The sequence below is a fragment of the Vipera berus genome (assembly GCF_964194415.1).
Source record: "Vipera berus genome assembly, chromosome: 5".
NCBI lineage: Eukaryota > Metazoa > Chordata > Lepidosauria > Squamata > Viperidae > Vipera > Vipera berus.
The window spans coordinates 45453530-45468179 of NC_138207.1; the positions used below are offsets into that span (position 1 = coordinate 45453530).

General features: G+C 37.5%; 2 protein-coding genes across 2 annotated transcripts; both read left to right on the top strand.

Moving 5' to 3' along the window:
- The first annotated feature begins 22 nt into the window (after window positions 1-22).
- COX15 (cytochrome c oxidase assembly homolog COX15) lies at window positions 23-8214 on the top strand. Its single transcript, XM_081329099.1, has 9 exons — window positions 23-224; window positions 2211-2398; window positions 2990-3112; window positions 3333-3519; window positions 4621-4788; window positions 5642-5723; window positions 6015-6169; window positions 6749-6862; window positions 7572-8214. Exons 1-9 carry the CDS (start codon window positions 153-155, stop codon window positions 7701-7703), a joined length of 1221 nt encoding a protein of 406 aa, XP_081185225.1. The 5' UTR covers window positions 23-152; the 3' UTR covers window positions 7704-8214.
- Window positions 8215-10187: 1973 nt separating this feature from the next.
- LOC308668946 (V-type proton ATPase subunit e 2-like) lies at window positions 10188-14641 on the top strand. Its single transcript, XM_081329264.1, has 4 exons — window positions 10188-10577; window positions 11528-11575; window positions 13796-13917; window positions 14207-14641. Exons 1-3 carry the CDS (start codon window positions 10474-10476, stop codon window positions 13887-13889), a joined length of 246 nt encoding a protein of 81 aa, XP_081185390.1. The 5' UTR covers window positions 10188-10473; the 3' UTR covers window positions 13890-13917; window positions 14207-14641.
- Window positions 14642-14650: the final 9 nt, after the last annotated feature.

The window sequence follows — 14650 nt, forward strand, 5'->3', positions numbered from 1 at the left end:
TTCCGGTTAGAGCTATGCTGACTCAGGAATTCTGGGAGTTGAAGTCTATGAGTCATAAAAAAGCCGAGGTTGCCTACCCCTGGATTGTTGTTGTTGTTAGTTGCGGACCCCTGGATTAGAGGAAAGCTATTTCCGCGCGGTAACTTGAAGCAATGCTCTTACGGACAGTACTAGGAGGTACTCGATTTTTGCTGGCAGCTCGTGAAGGAAATTCTTCTGGCCAGGTACTTGCACATTAGACTATGACTTCCTGATCTCTAAAGTTAGGGCTTTCACATCTGGGATGCAAGGACCCGGACAAAAATTAAATAATAAAACTATTTTTTTTTATTCTCTCTTGCAATTTCATGGTAATACAGAGTCTTACACCCAGATATGGTAGCTCTAGTAAGACTAATAATTTATTAAGTGACTTGGGATCACGTTTCTGTGATAATGAAGGTGACGTATTGGGTAATATATCAACCAAACCAAGGATTGCATGCTGTCACAGTTCATGTACTGCTGTTTCCCAGAAAAAAAAGTTTCAATGTACTCGAACACTTCCTTTAAAATGGAATCTGGACTTTCTGCATCATTACGTTTTTAAATGTAAAAAAAGTGGAAAGATTTTATTTCAGCAAACCAAAATATAAAAATTTCCTTGTTTATTTAAGGCATTTACTTTCTGCTTTTCAGCACTAAAAGCAGCTTATTAGATAGCAAAAACAAGACAAAACCTGATCTTAATTTTTGGTCCAAAAAAGGGAAAAATGAAACTGAAATGGAGTAGAAATCGGGGGGGGGGAGCTTAACAGTTCTTAACACATTCTTATTCTTATAATGGATGGCTGTGATAACTTGGTTAACATCAACATCTCCAAAAATAGATGGTTTGTAGGATCCAATCTGGGTCGGTCACCGGGACCAGAGGTTTTGTCTTCCAAGCTTTCGGACTTGTACTAGAACCCCCATCCTCAGGAAAATTATCTCTAAGCTTTCGGACTTGTGCTGAAGCCCCCATCCTCAGGAAATTATCTTGGCTAGAGAGCAGTTCCCTGAGGATGGGCTCCAGCATGAGTCCGAAAGCTCAGAAGACTAAACCTCTGGTCCTAGTGGCCGACCCAGATTGGATACTGCAACATTATCTTGGAACACATATATTCGCTTTCATTCGTGATAGTTTTGCTGATCTGCCTTACAGTATAATGTAAGGGCTTGGCCAGCCAGCTAAGAGGCAGATAATGAAGAATATAGATAATCTTTGACTTACAACCATCCATTGAGTGACTGTTAAAAATGATAACAGCCCTGCAAAAAGTGAGTTATGATCGGCCCTCACACTTAAGACTGTTGCAGCATCCCTACAATCACATGATCAAAATTTGTATGCTTCTCAACCAATATGTATTTACGTTGCAGCATCCTGGGATCACATGATCACTATTTGCAACCTTTCCAACTGGCTTCCCAGTCAATGGGGGTAGCCAGATTCACTTAATACTCATATGATTCACTTAACTGCAGTGATTCACTTAACAACCAAGGCAAAGAAAGGTTGTAAAATTGGGTGCAATTCACTTAACATTCACCTTGCTTAGCAACAGAAATTCTGGTCCCAGTTGCAGTTGTACTAAGCTTCTTGGTCAAATCAGTTGACATTCCAATGTATCTTTTTCTATTAGAACTCTTGTGAATGTGTTTTTTTCTTGTGCTTTTTAAAAGCACAATATTTTCTCCATTAAGTACACCTTAAGTCAGTGTTTCTCAATCTAGATCTTCAAGCTGCCAAGGTTGAGAAACACTGCCTTAAGTGATATATTGAAAACCACTTTTGTGTATTGGTTAGGCTAGAAACTAGGAGACTGTGAGTTCTACTCCCACCTTGGGCACAAAGTCAGCTGGGTGACCTTGAGCAGGTCATTAATCTCTCAGCCTTAGGGAGGGGGAAATGGCACTTGGGAAAAACCTTGCCAAGGAAACCGCAGGGAGTCTATACAGCCCGTCTTCCAAAATCAGACATAATTGAACAGAAGAAAGAAAATGATATACCAAAAACATTTTTTTACTATAAAGTGCATCTTTCCAATGATTGTGATTCTTTTTTTTCTTAACAGTTATCTCTTCAGTCTACTTCAGTAGTAAAAATACTTAATATTGTAGTGTACCAAGTACTTATAGAAAGGGTTGCTTGAGTAGTTAATGTGTCTTACCACCTTCTTTGTCTTTAGCAATGTTTCAGGTGGTGGCAGCTCCTGCAGAAACGGGCACAACACAGTGCAGTTTCAGAAGCAGCTTCACATTCCAGAGTGGCAGTACCACCTGTACCCAATGCTTTGACAGACCGAACAATAGGACGTTGGCTCATAATCTGCAGTGGTACTGTGGCTGGAGCTGTGGTGCTGGGTGGCATAACTAGGTGAGGAAAGTTATTTTCTCATCCTCAAATACTTTTCCCCCCCATCTTTTTCTCACGATATATGCATTTCATTCAATGGAACTTTTTACATCCAACAAAATATCTTTTTGCAACTTCCTTATAGCTTTGCTGGATATGCTAAGTGTCTTTTAGTGAATGTTAAAAAAATACATTGCCTTTGAGTACTTGTGTCATTCTTTTTATGTCTTTGATTATTGAGGTAGGAGTTCTGTGTCTTACTGTTTGAGCTGAGCATGTCATTTAAAAGTGCAAACTAAATATATTACATTTTTATATGACTGTTTATATCAATCCCCAAGAGTGTTTAAGATAATCTTGTTTCTTTTTCCCTTGGAAAACCTATGGTGTATGTACATTATTTTTACTGCATATGCATATCCTAAATATTTTTAATCACTAATAGGTTGTGTAAATTCCTCCATCTGCTTTGTATCTATCTATATCTCTGAATCAATTTTTAAATAGTCTTGTTATGTTCTAACTCTGTTTTTCTAGATAGGCACATCTATCATATTTTAACATGAAAGGACCTTCTCCCCGGATAAATAGTTTCTTTGTTCTCTTTCTAAGGTTGACAGAATCTGGGCTTTCAATGGTTGACTGGCACTTAGTGCGGGAGATGAAGCCTCCTCAAACACAGGAGGAATGGGAGACAGAATTCCTAAAGTATCAGCAATTTCCAGAGTTTAAAATGTAAGTATGATTCATATTTAAGTTCCTTCAAACTCAGTTTCAATTAAGAAGAATTCTATTATTGGCATGGTTCTCTTTCTACAACAGACAAGTTGGGTGGGAAAGGGGGACGTTGGCAGCTTTTTTAAGGGAATTTGAGTTGAAAATTAGAGAGAAATTATTAAACTTTGTTGCTGTTTTTTCTCCCTATTTTTGCAAAAAAAAATCCCCAATGTAACAGCCTGAACCGTGACATGACACTGACAGAATTCAAATTCATCTGGTACATGGAGTACTCACATCGTATGTGGGGGCGACTTGTGGGGTTGGCTTATATCCTCCCAGCAGCCTACTTCTGGAGAAAGGGCTACTTGAGCCAGTCCATGAAAGGTCATGTCCTCGCCCTGTGTGGGTTTGTCTGCTTTCAGGTAGGAATAGCTATTGGAATTTAGGAATAAATGATTGTGGTATTTTAAAATAACAGACAGGAAATGAAAAATATTAGTATCTGAACTTTCGAAGGGCTGTTGCTAAGCTATATGTGTGAGTCAAAGGCTGCAGTGACTGGTAGATTTGCAGAAGCTTGAAGTAATTGTGCTAGAGATGATTATGCAATGAATGAAGGAGGGAGAGAGGGAAGAGAAGGGAGGGAGGGAGGGAGGGAGGGAGGAGAGAGAGAGAGAGAGAGAGAGAGAGAGAGAGAGAGAGAGAGAGCAAGAGCAGGCTATGAAAATTATCCTGTTTATTTAAATTTAATTTTTAAACTTGTCCAGCTCCTTTATGATTCTGGGCAGCTTACAGTCAAAAAACATATCAAGGAAACACAAGGAAGGCTAGCTCAGCAGCAACCCCCCAAAACATTAGGGACTCCACAATCAACTTACCCCAAGCTTGGGAGAACAGCAATGGAACTTCATGTGTGAGTGGAGGGTGCTTGCGCTCGTGCGCAAAGCTCCATTCATACAAATGGAGGTTCATGTGCATGTGCGCTTGTCTATAGCTCATGCGGCCCAATTGGAAATAGGCCATGGCCAATAATGGGCCGTGGCCCATTAGTTGGAGACCCCTGATCTAGAGCATGTACACTGCTTAACCTCATCAGATGGTCATACAAATTCAGAGACAAGCAGTCCATCAAGTGACCAGGCTTTGTGACATGAAGGGCTTTATCAGTAGTAACCAGGACCTTGAATTGCACCTGGTGGTAATTAGTGCAAATTGTGTTGCAGTGGGGACATGTGCAGACTGATATATTTATTTGTGGTTGTGCCCCTACATTCTAGACCAACTGTACCTTTTTGCTATAAGTTGAAGAATTTTCTTTCCAAACTTAACGCTGAAAAATGAGATGATTTGGAAATTGCATGTAATATGTGTGTGTGTGTGTATGTGTGTATGTATGTGTGTGTATGTATGTATATGCATATATATATATATATATATATATATATATATATATATATATATATATATATACAGAAAAAAGAAATGAACTTTGTTTCCATATAATTATTTTGTTATTTTTGCAGGGTCTTTTGGGCTGGTATATGGTCAAAAGTGGATTAGAGGAAAAGCCAGATTCCCATGATATCCCTCGGGTCAGTCAATATCGTTTAACTGCACATCTGGGATCTGCTCTTGTTCTTTACTGCTACAGCTTATGGACTGGGCTATCCTTGTTGCTACCACAACATAAGGTATGTAAAATATGGGACTGGAAAAGGCTTGTATCTTGAATATTGGTTGGGCACCCCATAGTCCTAGACAACATTTGTATTTTGATTTGGATTAAAATTTGGTGGAATATGCAAAAGATATTTAAGAAAAGGATAAAGTTTTGTCCGCAACTGTTTTTACTGGGCATTATTACGGATACTACTGTTGTGGACACTAAGTTGATCTTGAATTTAATTACGGCAGCGAGACTTTTAGTAGGGCAATATTGGAAGAAGGAAGAACTGCCGACTATAGAAGAATGGACTTTAAAAGTTTCCAACCTGGCGGAAATGGCAAAGATTTCAGCGTATTTGAAAGACCAGTCGCAACAGAGATATATTGTGGAGTGGAGAAGATGGATTGATTATATCCAGAATAAATATGGGACTAAAAAGTTTCACCTAGCATTTGAATAAGTATTGGTGTGATATTTATATTGCTTGTAGTTAGTTTATAAGAGTTAAAGTGCGATAGATTTAATAGTTTATTGTTGTTTGCATAAGGTAGACTATGATTGTTTGTATTTTTACACCCTGTATTGAGCTCTGGGAAGTCGGGGAGGGGGAAGGGAGGGAGGTGTTGGGGAGGGTTGGGGAGAGGGGAGGGGGTGGGGAGGGGTTTTGCTTTGTTAAAAAATGTATTGTAAAACTTTTGAATAAAAAAAACATTTGTATTTGGAATAGGGAAGAAGTATAGCAGATATGTCCTATACAGGCTTAGTCAGGAGGCAGACATGGGGAATATAATCATAAAATATGCTGCTTTTGTAAGATCTTTTTATGTAGAATATATGAAAGAAATCTAGCATATACTATTGTACCTGTGTTTTGGCAGCTACCTAAAATCCAACAACTATTACGCCTAAGAAAATTTGCTTATGGGACTTCAGGACTCATCTTTCTCACTGCCCTCTCAGGTAAATGTCTCTGGCATTGGTGCATTAAATTTGGAGGTGTGGAATAGGGGAAGATAAGAAAAATGCATCTATTGTAAGACCTTGCTTCATCAGGTTCATGATAAGATTTGTGTTTTTCTTTGACACAAAAGTTCTTAAATGCCTTTTCCTGAAGGACAGTATAGAGAGCTAGGAAATGTCATAAGGTACAGGGATAAAAACTTACCATCTTGAAAACTTTAAATCTTATATAGTTAATCTTATTGAAAATCTACCTTCAAGTATGTCAGCGTCTGTTCTCTGAAACTGTAGGAGCATTTGTGGCTGGACTGGATGCTGGTCTTGTATATAATTCCTTTCCTAAGATGGGAGAACGCTGGATACCTGATGACCTCCTTGCTTTTTCCCCAATGGCAAAGAATATATTTGAGAATCCCACAACAGTGCAGTTTGATCACAGAATCCTGGTATGCATCATTGCCTTTATGCTATGAAGTAATCGTTTTTTTTAGCTGATTAGTTTTTAAAAAATACACAAAAAAACCTAAGGTTATGGGAATGAATTCTACCAGCTTAGATGGAGCGTTAGCTTTTACATACCTAAGATACTAATTTCAGTTCCTGCCATTCATAATTTAAAAAATTTCTCAAGGTATGAAGCTTTGCTAAAATAGTAAAAATGTTGGCTCAGTTCTGTAGCTTGCATGATCCATTAAAACAAGGTTATTGCAAATTTACTACAATAAGCTTTGGAAACCCGCCCATTAAGAGGACTTGAATACAAAATTATGAAAATAAGGCCACAATAATAGAGCCTAGTGGAGGCTACTGTCTAAATCTCAGGAACTGCTATTGACCTAGTATAAGGTATGCAAGAAGGCAGGGCTTGAAAATTGCTAGGTATGTATGAGTATACCTCATGCTTGTTCTCCTACCCATTTGCCTCCTGATGAAAGCAGGACTGCTCGCTTTGTAAAATGGAGCTTTCCAAAGCTTTTATGGGGCTGTTGGAAGTTGTTTTAATAGTTTTTCCCCCCTCTCTTTAGGGCATTTCCTCAGTTGCAGCCATCACAACTCTCTATCTACTTTCCAGGAAGATCTCCCTCCCACGTAGAACTAGACTGGCATTTGCTTCCTTATTGACTGTAGCATATCTTCAGGTATTGATTTATCATTAATGTATACATTTAAATTCCAGCTAGCAGACAAATAGTATTCTCTGGGCTAAATGATGAACTGTCCTTCTAGATAGATGCCTGTCCACTTATTTAAACTGATTTATTTTGGATGATTGATTCAGGGATTTTAAATATAGTTAATAGCAACCATGACACTATACAAACCAGTTTTTTTTCATATAGCTTTGAGCTAGAAGTAGACAGACAGACAGATAGACTTGCCAAATCATAATGGAAGAAATTGCCAGAAAAGGTGAAGCCAAATAAGCATTATTTCATGAAGCGAGGGGTGGATTACTATTGCAGTTGTTCCTTTTTCTTGCACTTGGGTTAAAGAATGTAAGAGAGTGAGTAACAGAAGCCATTTATTTATAATATTTAAATAGCTCCCTATCTTATATCAAACCCTGGATGGCTCCCAACCAACAGTTAAAACAATATCAATAACAAAACAGCATAATACATACATATATACATTAAAAACTGTAAACATTAAAATCTGGCAGAAAGTTAAGCTGTTGCATGCAATCCATCACTAAATCCTCTCATTATAAAGTTGTTTTGTATTGCTGTTTATATAGTATACAAAGGTAAGACCAACAGATACAAAGGTCTTCTGAACATTTGTAAAGCATGCTATATATATTAAGGTTATATCTGATTTAGCACTGTTATTTTTGCTCCGCTGCAGGTCACGCTGGGTATCAGCACATTACTTCTGTATGTCCCAACTCCTTTAGCAGCTACTCATCAATCAGGTTCTTTGATGTTGCTCAGTATGGCTGTGTGGCTAATTCATGAACTCAGAGGGATTCCTAAATAGTCTTAGCTCAAGCACTGAAGGTTCAGAATTAATACCTTTACAATATGAACCATGTGATCCTCTGCCTGAGAGCTGAACTGACGAAGAGGACTGTATAGAAAGCTAGCTTGGCTTTATTGATGTGGAGACCACTGTTTCAAAATATTATGAATACAAACCATCATCTGTTTTGCTGCCCTTTTTCATGTTATAAAATTACCGACGCTATTATCTGTGGCAAAAATGAAGACTTGTTTTGGCTAATCCTCATGTCCTTCAATAGTTTATTGAAGATACAACCACAAACAATTTCAGTGGTGTCTATCCTTAAATTCTGTATATAAAAGATGACATGATGCGGAATAGGATTATGGAACGAATCCCCTTGAAAATTGGGAAGTGTTTATATTATGTGAAGGTTGGGAAAATGCAGCTTCTAAATTCTATACAAGTGTGTGCTTTCATGTTTCTTTTAGTGGAATCTTGTTCGTTTTTAAATATTAAAATATGAGTTCTAAGTAAACATGATAAACGTAGCTTTTTTCATCCACTGTTTTTTCATGTCCTTATGCAACCTACTAATACGTTAAAAGAGAAAGCCATGTAATTATATTTTATGACTTGAAATGGCACAAGATTAATCATAAATTCCTTAAAAATAGTAAACAGTGAAACTTGGAATTATATAGGCAGGACAGTGCCGTCCACAGTCAGAAAACAAAAGCAAAGTGATATATTCACCATCCAATTAATTTGCTTTGACAAGAAGACATCATTCCCCACAATTGTTTGCTTTAATTCTTATGCATACTGGGTGCATGTTTCTTATCTGACTTCCCTCTCTCAGGGCTGGCAATAATAAACATTCAGAAAACATTTCTAATTCCTACAGTGGTCAGAAGCTTAGCCAGGTCAACTGTAAACACTAACAGCTGAGTTTTCATAAGTTATCATATACCTTGATGGCTTGGTCTTGAAATGTGAATTTTTGATTTATGTCTTAATATAATATGTGAACTTGGTCACTATATCCCTATTCAACAAACAATTGCTTGATGTGATATGTAATATTAGTTGATTTGCCTGCCTTTTAATTGCTGTCCTATGCAAAGGCCACAACAGGTAATGGAAAAATATTTACTTATATCCTGACTTTGTTTTTATAAATAATTTAAGACTGTGAACATACCTAATAGTCATTCCTCCTCCTATTTTCCCACAACAACCCTGTGAGCTGAGTTGGGCTGAGAGAGAATGATTGATCCAAAGTCATCCTTCAAGTTTTCAAGCCTAAGACAGAATTAGAACTCACAGTTCCCTGGTTTCTAGACCAAAGTGGCTTTCAAGCTTATCTAAAAAAAACTCACATATTTTCTTCCAATCTGTGTTCCTTGGATAACACCTGAGTTCAAACCCCTGTAATTATTAGGTAATTATTAAATTTGACAGGAACACACTAGTTTCTACTGCAACTAGTCTATTTAATGCAAAGATATCAAATGTTTTGTTGTCTATGCCAGGTTTTATGCTTGTTCTGATCAATCATATGTTGAAGCCATTCAAACTTTTTTATTGTCAAAGAGAAGGGGGGAAAAGTGATTTAACAAAAAAGTGAAAAAATACAACACAAGAATGCACAGTATATGTCATAACAATACACAGTTAAAATTATATATATACTTGTCCAATGAAAATATTCAAATATGTATATATTTCTAATACATTTATACAACTGTCTTTTTTTAACCTGTATTCTGTATAAATGAGTTCTGTATCTGATTATACTTTTCTATATAGTCTACATCTATAGACAATCCACTTGTAAGTGGGAAGTGCAATCAGGTTTTCAATCCATTGAATAAATGGAGCTATACATTTATTTTTCCAATGCTGTAATATCACTTATAGCTACAGTAAGGACACATTTATGTTGTCCAGCTATCAAATTCCATGTAATAGGTATATAGTTCAAAGGAATATTATCCTCTGAAATTTTAGGTTTTGTTGCCCAATATTTATAAACTACTTTCTCTGAAAACTTCTAATAGCATCTCCAAAAATAAGGTACTTGCAATCAGTCCTTATTAAACATTCGCTGAGATATTCACTAAGCTATATACATTTTGGGTGTATTAACCTCTTTTTAAGATCCAAGGAAATTAATTTTACTTAAGCCTATGAATGGATCTTGTAATTATCAGAATGGGACTAATTCCTTTCAAAATAGGTTCCTTACTTAATATTGCTGATATTTTACTATCAGTCAGCAATCGCTCAAATACTGTAGAAACTGTTCCTCTTTGAGAAGATGGGCGGCGTAGAAATATGAAAAATAAAATATTTCGGCTCATCGATTGGGCACCTTTGGTCTATTCCAGGGGTAGGCAACCTCGGCTCTTTTATGACTCATGGACTTCAACTCCCAGAATTCCTGAGTCAGCATAGCTGACTCAGGAATTCTGGGAGTTGAAGTCCATGAGTCATAAAAGAGCCGAGGTTGCCTACCCCTGGTCTATTCTATACTGTAAGTGTTCGAGGCTCGTTAGAAGCGATTTGGCAGACGCCAGATGGGCAGTATTGTATAACCTGCGCGGATCCCAAATTCCTAAAGAAGGATCAATGAAAGACCAGGGGCCAGCCAATCACCGCGACGCCTGCGACGCAAGCCGACGCGACGCAAGCCGGAGAGGTTGTCCAAGGGACCAATGAATACAGGAATCGGGGAGAGGAGGCGGAGCCTTGCTTCTGCAGAAGTGGACAGCTCCTCTCGTCGATCCGAAACGGCCTCGCTATGACGGCGCACGGTTTAGCATTGCCGATGGTCCTCTTCTCCATCTTCTGGGGGCTCGTGGGATTTGCGGGTCCGTGGCTCGTGCCGAAGGGGCCCAACCGCGGGTGAGGCTTCTTTCCCCGTCTATCTCCTCCTCGCCTTCCCATTCGCACAATCTCAATTCACTCTGTCATTCCAAGCTATCGGCGCCTCTGGATGAGTTCAAGACTTTAAAGCTGTTAATCTAGCTCAGCGTTTCCCAACCTTAGGAACTTGAAGATGCGTGGACTTCAACTCCCAGAATTCCCCAGCCAGCTATGCTGGCTGGGGAATTCTGGGAGTTGAAGTCCACGCATCTTCAAGTTCCTAAGGTTGGGAAACGCTGATCTAGCTCAGAGTTCCTCATCCTTTGAGGATTTGTACATTTCAGTTTCCCAAATTCTCCAGCCGGCAAGTCCAGACATTCTCTAGCTGCCAAGGTTGAGAAATACTGGGCTATCCTGCTCTCTCCAGTGCCCTCCAGGTGTGTTGAGACCCCAGAATCCCCAGCCAGGGGTGGGGCAAGAGACATTAAGTGATGCATTCGTTTTTCAAATACTTGTACCAGCACAGATCAGTGCTCTGTAATAGAACAGGGTATCTCATTTCACCAAAGGGAAACAGGGACAAGTGTTAATGCAGGGGTCTTCAAACTTGGCCCTTTTATGACTTGTGGACTTCAACTCCCAGAATTCCTCAGCCAGCAAAGCTGGCTGAGGAATTCTGGGAGTTGAAGTCCACAAGTCATAAAAGGGCCAAGTTTGAAGACCCCTGTGTTAATGCATGCTCCTTTATTTTGCTAGGTTTTTTTTTAAAAAAAATCTGTAAATAGATAATCACATAACTGCCAAAAGGCTTAGGTAGATCATCTGGTAGGATTCTGTTGGCAGGAAATTATTTACATGAGGCACATTAAAAAATAATAATTTATAGTACAATTACTTTATGTGTATAGAAGGCTAGGATATAATTCTTGTGACTGTTCTCCTGACATTTTCTTATATATTTCTCTAACTTTTTCCCTTTTTTTCTTTAGAGTAATTATTACCATGCTGGTGACAACTGCTGTTTGTTGCTATCTTTTGTAAGTAAATCATGCGTGATGGGAACAAGATAGCTGGGGCTGTTTCTAAAAAAGACATATGCTTTTGTAACTGGGGATGATATACTATAGTAATATGATCCCAATTCCTTCTTTCTGAATACTGGGAAAAATAAACGGTAATTTGAGCTAGAAGAGGCTAATTCTTATCATGCTGGTAGGATGATGTTACTCTGCAGTGCCACTGGAACAGTGTGAATGCATGATGTGGTTAAGTAGATTTGTTAAAAGACTAACAACTGTATGTGAACAACATGTCAAGCTTGGTTAGTTTGTATTATAGGTTGTTTGTTAGCACTTAATGTGTTGTAACCCTAAACTCCTTGAGTAGTTTATGCCTCAGTATATTGTGTGTGTTTACAAAATTGGTAAATGGAAGTCTAATGTAGGAATCTAACCAGCATGTAAGCATATTGTTTTAACATAACATTTAAGGCTTTTGTTCCATCAAATATATACATGCTCATATCCCAATCATATACCTTTGTAGTATCCTAATCTGGTATGTACGGTTATGCAGAAAGCACAAGAAGCAATAACCAAAACATTAAAAGCAAGAAAAGAAACTCTGTGTAAATTTACCAGCATTATTATATTACTCCCTACTTTTCTCTCCTTGCTGCAAACTACATTTTCTTCTAGCACGTCCACATGCATTGCTCTCTGTCCTTTAGTTTTTCTTCTTTTTAGTATTTCATCAACTCCATCCAATCATAATTTTCTTGGTTTTTCCATTTTTTAACCCTTTTGCTTTTCTTCATATGTTTTATAAATCAGTCCTTATTCATTATCTGCATGACCAAACCAAACCACCTCATTTCTTTCATACTGATCACTCATTTTGTATTCAATTTCCATTCATTACTCATTCATTACTTAAATCTTACTTTATCCCACACTTCTTAAATATCCTGTTCAACTTACTTTTTATGTTTGTCTTGACACATCAATTTGTACTTCCATATAATGGAGTAAGCAGTAGCAGAGTCTTATACAAACTTATTTTGCTTCTGTTGGCAAACATCCATCCTACCAATTGACCATGGGTTGCCTATTACATTTCTCAGCAATTGCATGCTATGATATTTCTTCATTTATTTTCCCAACTTCAGTAACCATTTTCCAAGCTATGTTACTATTTATAAGTAATCCTTGACTTACAATAGTTCATTTAGTAGCCATTTGAAGTTACAACAGCACGGAAAAAGAACGATGTATGACCATTTTTCACACTTACAACCATTGCAGCATCCCCATGGTCATGTGATCTAAATTCAGACACTGGGCAACTGACTCATATTACGAGTTGCAGTGTCCCGGGACCTTGTGGTCATATTTTGCGACCTTCTGACAAATCAGTAGAGAAGCTAGATTCACTTAACAACTGGGTTACTAACTTAAGAACTGCAATGATTCACTTAACAACTGTGGCAAGAAAAGTTATAAAATGGGGCAAAACTCACTTATGTTTTGCAAATGTTCTTTCTGTTGTCTTTGTCAGGCACAAGTATCTTGCTCTTGTGACATCATTTAGCCTCTCAGGCAACAAGCTGTCAATATATTCATATAAAAATACATGCACATTTATGTCTAGAACCAATGCTCTTCTGTTTTCAGATGCATTCCTTGGGCATTTTTTCTCTTAAGTATTTCAAACAAACATGGGGCATTGCATGTCCTTGCCTTATTCCTTACTCAGTTTTATTAAGTACTTTTCATTCCTTTATCCACCTTATTATATATAATAAAATGGATAAAGGAATGAAAAGTACTCAAGATCATTCCACCAAGCATCTTTTCCCACATTTCTCATAAGCATAACTCAGCTCTATGGTTATGGTATTTTGTAATATAATTCCTTTCATCCTCATCCAAATCGCTTCTATATCTTCTTTCCTTAGGTCCTCTTCCCATTAATTCTATTGGGAGATTATTCTATTTTCTAATACTTTTTTCATACAAAACATTTGTACTGTACTTTCATTTTATGTTATTTTGCTTTCACTATTTCACTTCATGTCTGTTTTTTTCCTAATTTCCTCTTGATACTTCCTAATAATTTGACTTACATTCAGATTCACCCTTGTGTTCTTTACTAATTCTTATCTTTCATCATAAACAATTATACAGATCATGCTTTTATTTATTTTTTGCTCTTAATTGTGTCTGCCATACAGCAATTTTATCTTTTTTCCCTTGCAGTTGGCTTTTAGCAATTCTTTCTCAAGCCAATCCTCTCTTTGGCCCTCAGCTGAAGAATGATACCATCTGGTACGTGCTCTTTCAGTGGGAATGACCTGGACTGTTACAGACCAATTTAATAGGTATGTATCAACCTATTCATACTCATAAAAGCATAGAAGTGACTAGCCTCTTGTAACCAACTAACAACTGGAAAGAAAAAAGGATTGACTTCATTATTATTTGCAAGAGTTCCTGAGTTTGACTCTCTACTTGTCCTATGCCTGCGCTGGTATGACCAAAATTTATGAATCCATAAAACAGGCTATTATTCTGTTTGTCTCTTTAAGGCAGGGAAGGGAAGCAATTTATAGTTCTAAGACAGGTTCTCTCTTTTGGGAAAGTTCATGGATGGTAATCTTTCTCTTTCAGGCTTCACTCATGTCCTTTCCAGTTGAAAGTGTGGTGGATCTTTTACAGCCCATTTCCACTGTAGTGACCATCCCCTGCCTTCCAATTTTAACTGATACTTTGCCATATTATCACCTTAATGTTTTTATTAAGGACCTTCCCTTGGTAACTGCAGTAAAGTAAGTAGTACAGTACAGTAAATGGTTATACCCTTGAGATTGAATCACTGTTGATAAGAGCTTCACAACATCCTTCTGAATAAGAGAAAGCATTTTTCTTCCATTTCAAATGACATAGATGATCTATAGATTTCTCCACATCTTGATCTTTGCATACAAAGGTTCTTGTCAGAATGTATTTGCAAGATGTTTCTAGTGTCCATGTTAAGTACCAGTTGTAAATATAAATATGGTATAAACTTGTATTGTGAAAATAAAAGTACTGTTTGTGACCTTCTGTTGGTGG

Bases quoted from the DNA above. Each gene is read 5' to 3' on its own strand.
- COX15 (XM_081329099.1), top strand. From the start codon at position 153: ATGCTCTTACGGACAGTACTAGGAGGTACTCGATTTTTGCTGGCAGCT. The intron at 6,170-6,748 runs GTATGCATCATT...CCCTCTCTTTAG, and splicing joins AGTTTGATCACAGAATCCTG to GGCATTTCCTCAGTTGCAGC. The intron at 6,863-7,571 runs GTATTGATTTAT...GCTCCGCTGCAG, and splicing joins TGACTGTAGCATATCTTCAG to GTCACGCTGGGTATCAGCAC.
- LOC308668946 (XM_081329264.1), top strand. From the start codon at position 10,474: ATGACGGCGCACGGTTTAGCATTGCCGATGGTCCTCTTCTCCATCTTC. The intron at 10,578-11,527 runs GTGAGGCTTCTT...TTTTTTCTTTAG, and splicing joins CCGAAGGGGCCCAACCGCGG to AGTAATTATTACCATGCTGG. The intron at 11,576-13,795 runs GTAAGTAAATCA...TTTCCCTTGCAG, and splicing joins GCTGTTTGTTGCTATCTTTT to TTGGCTTTTAGCAATTCTTT.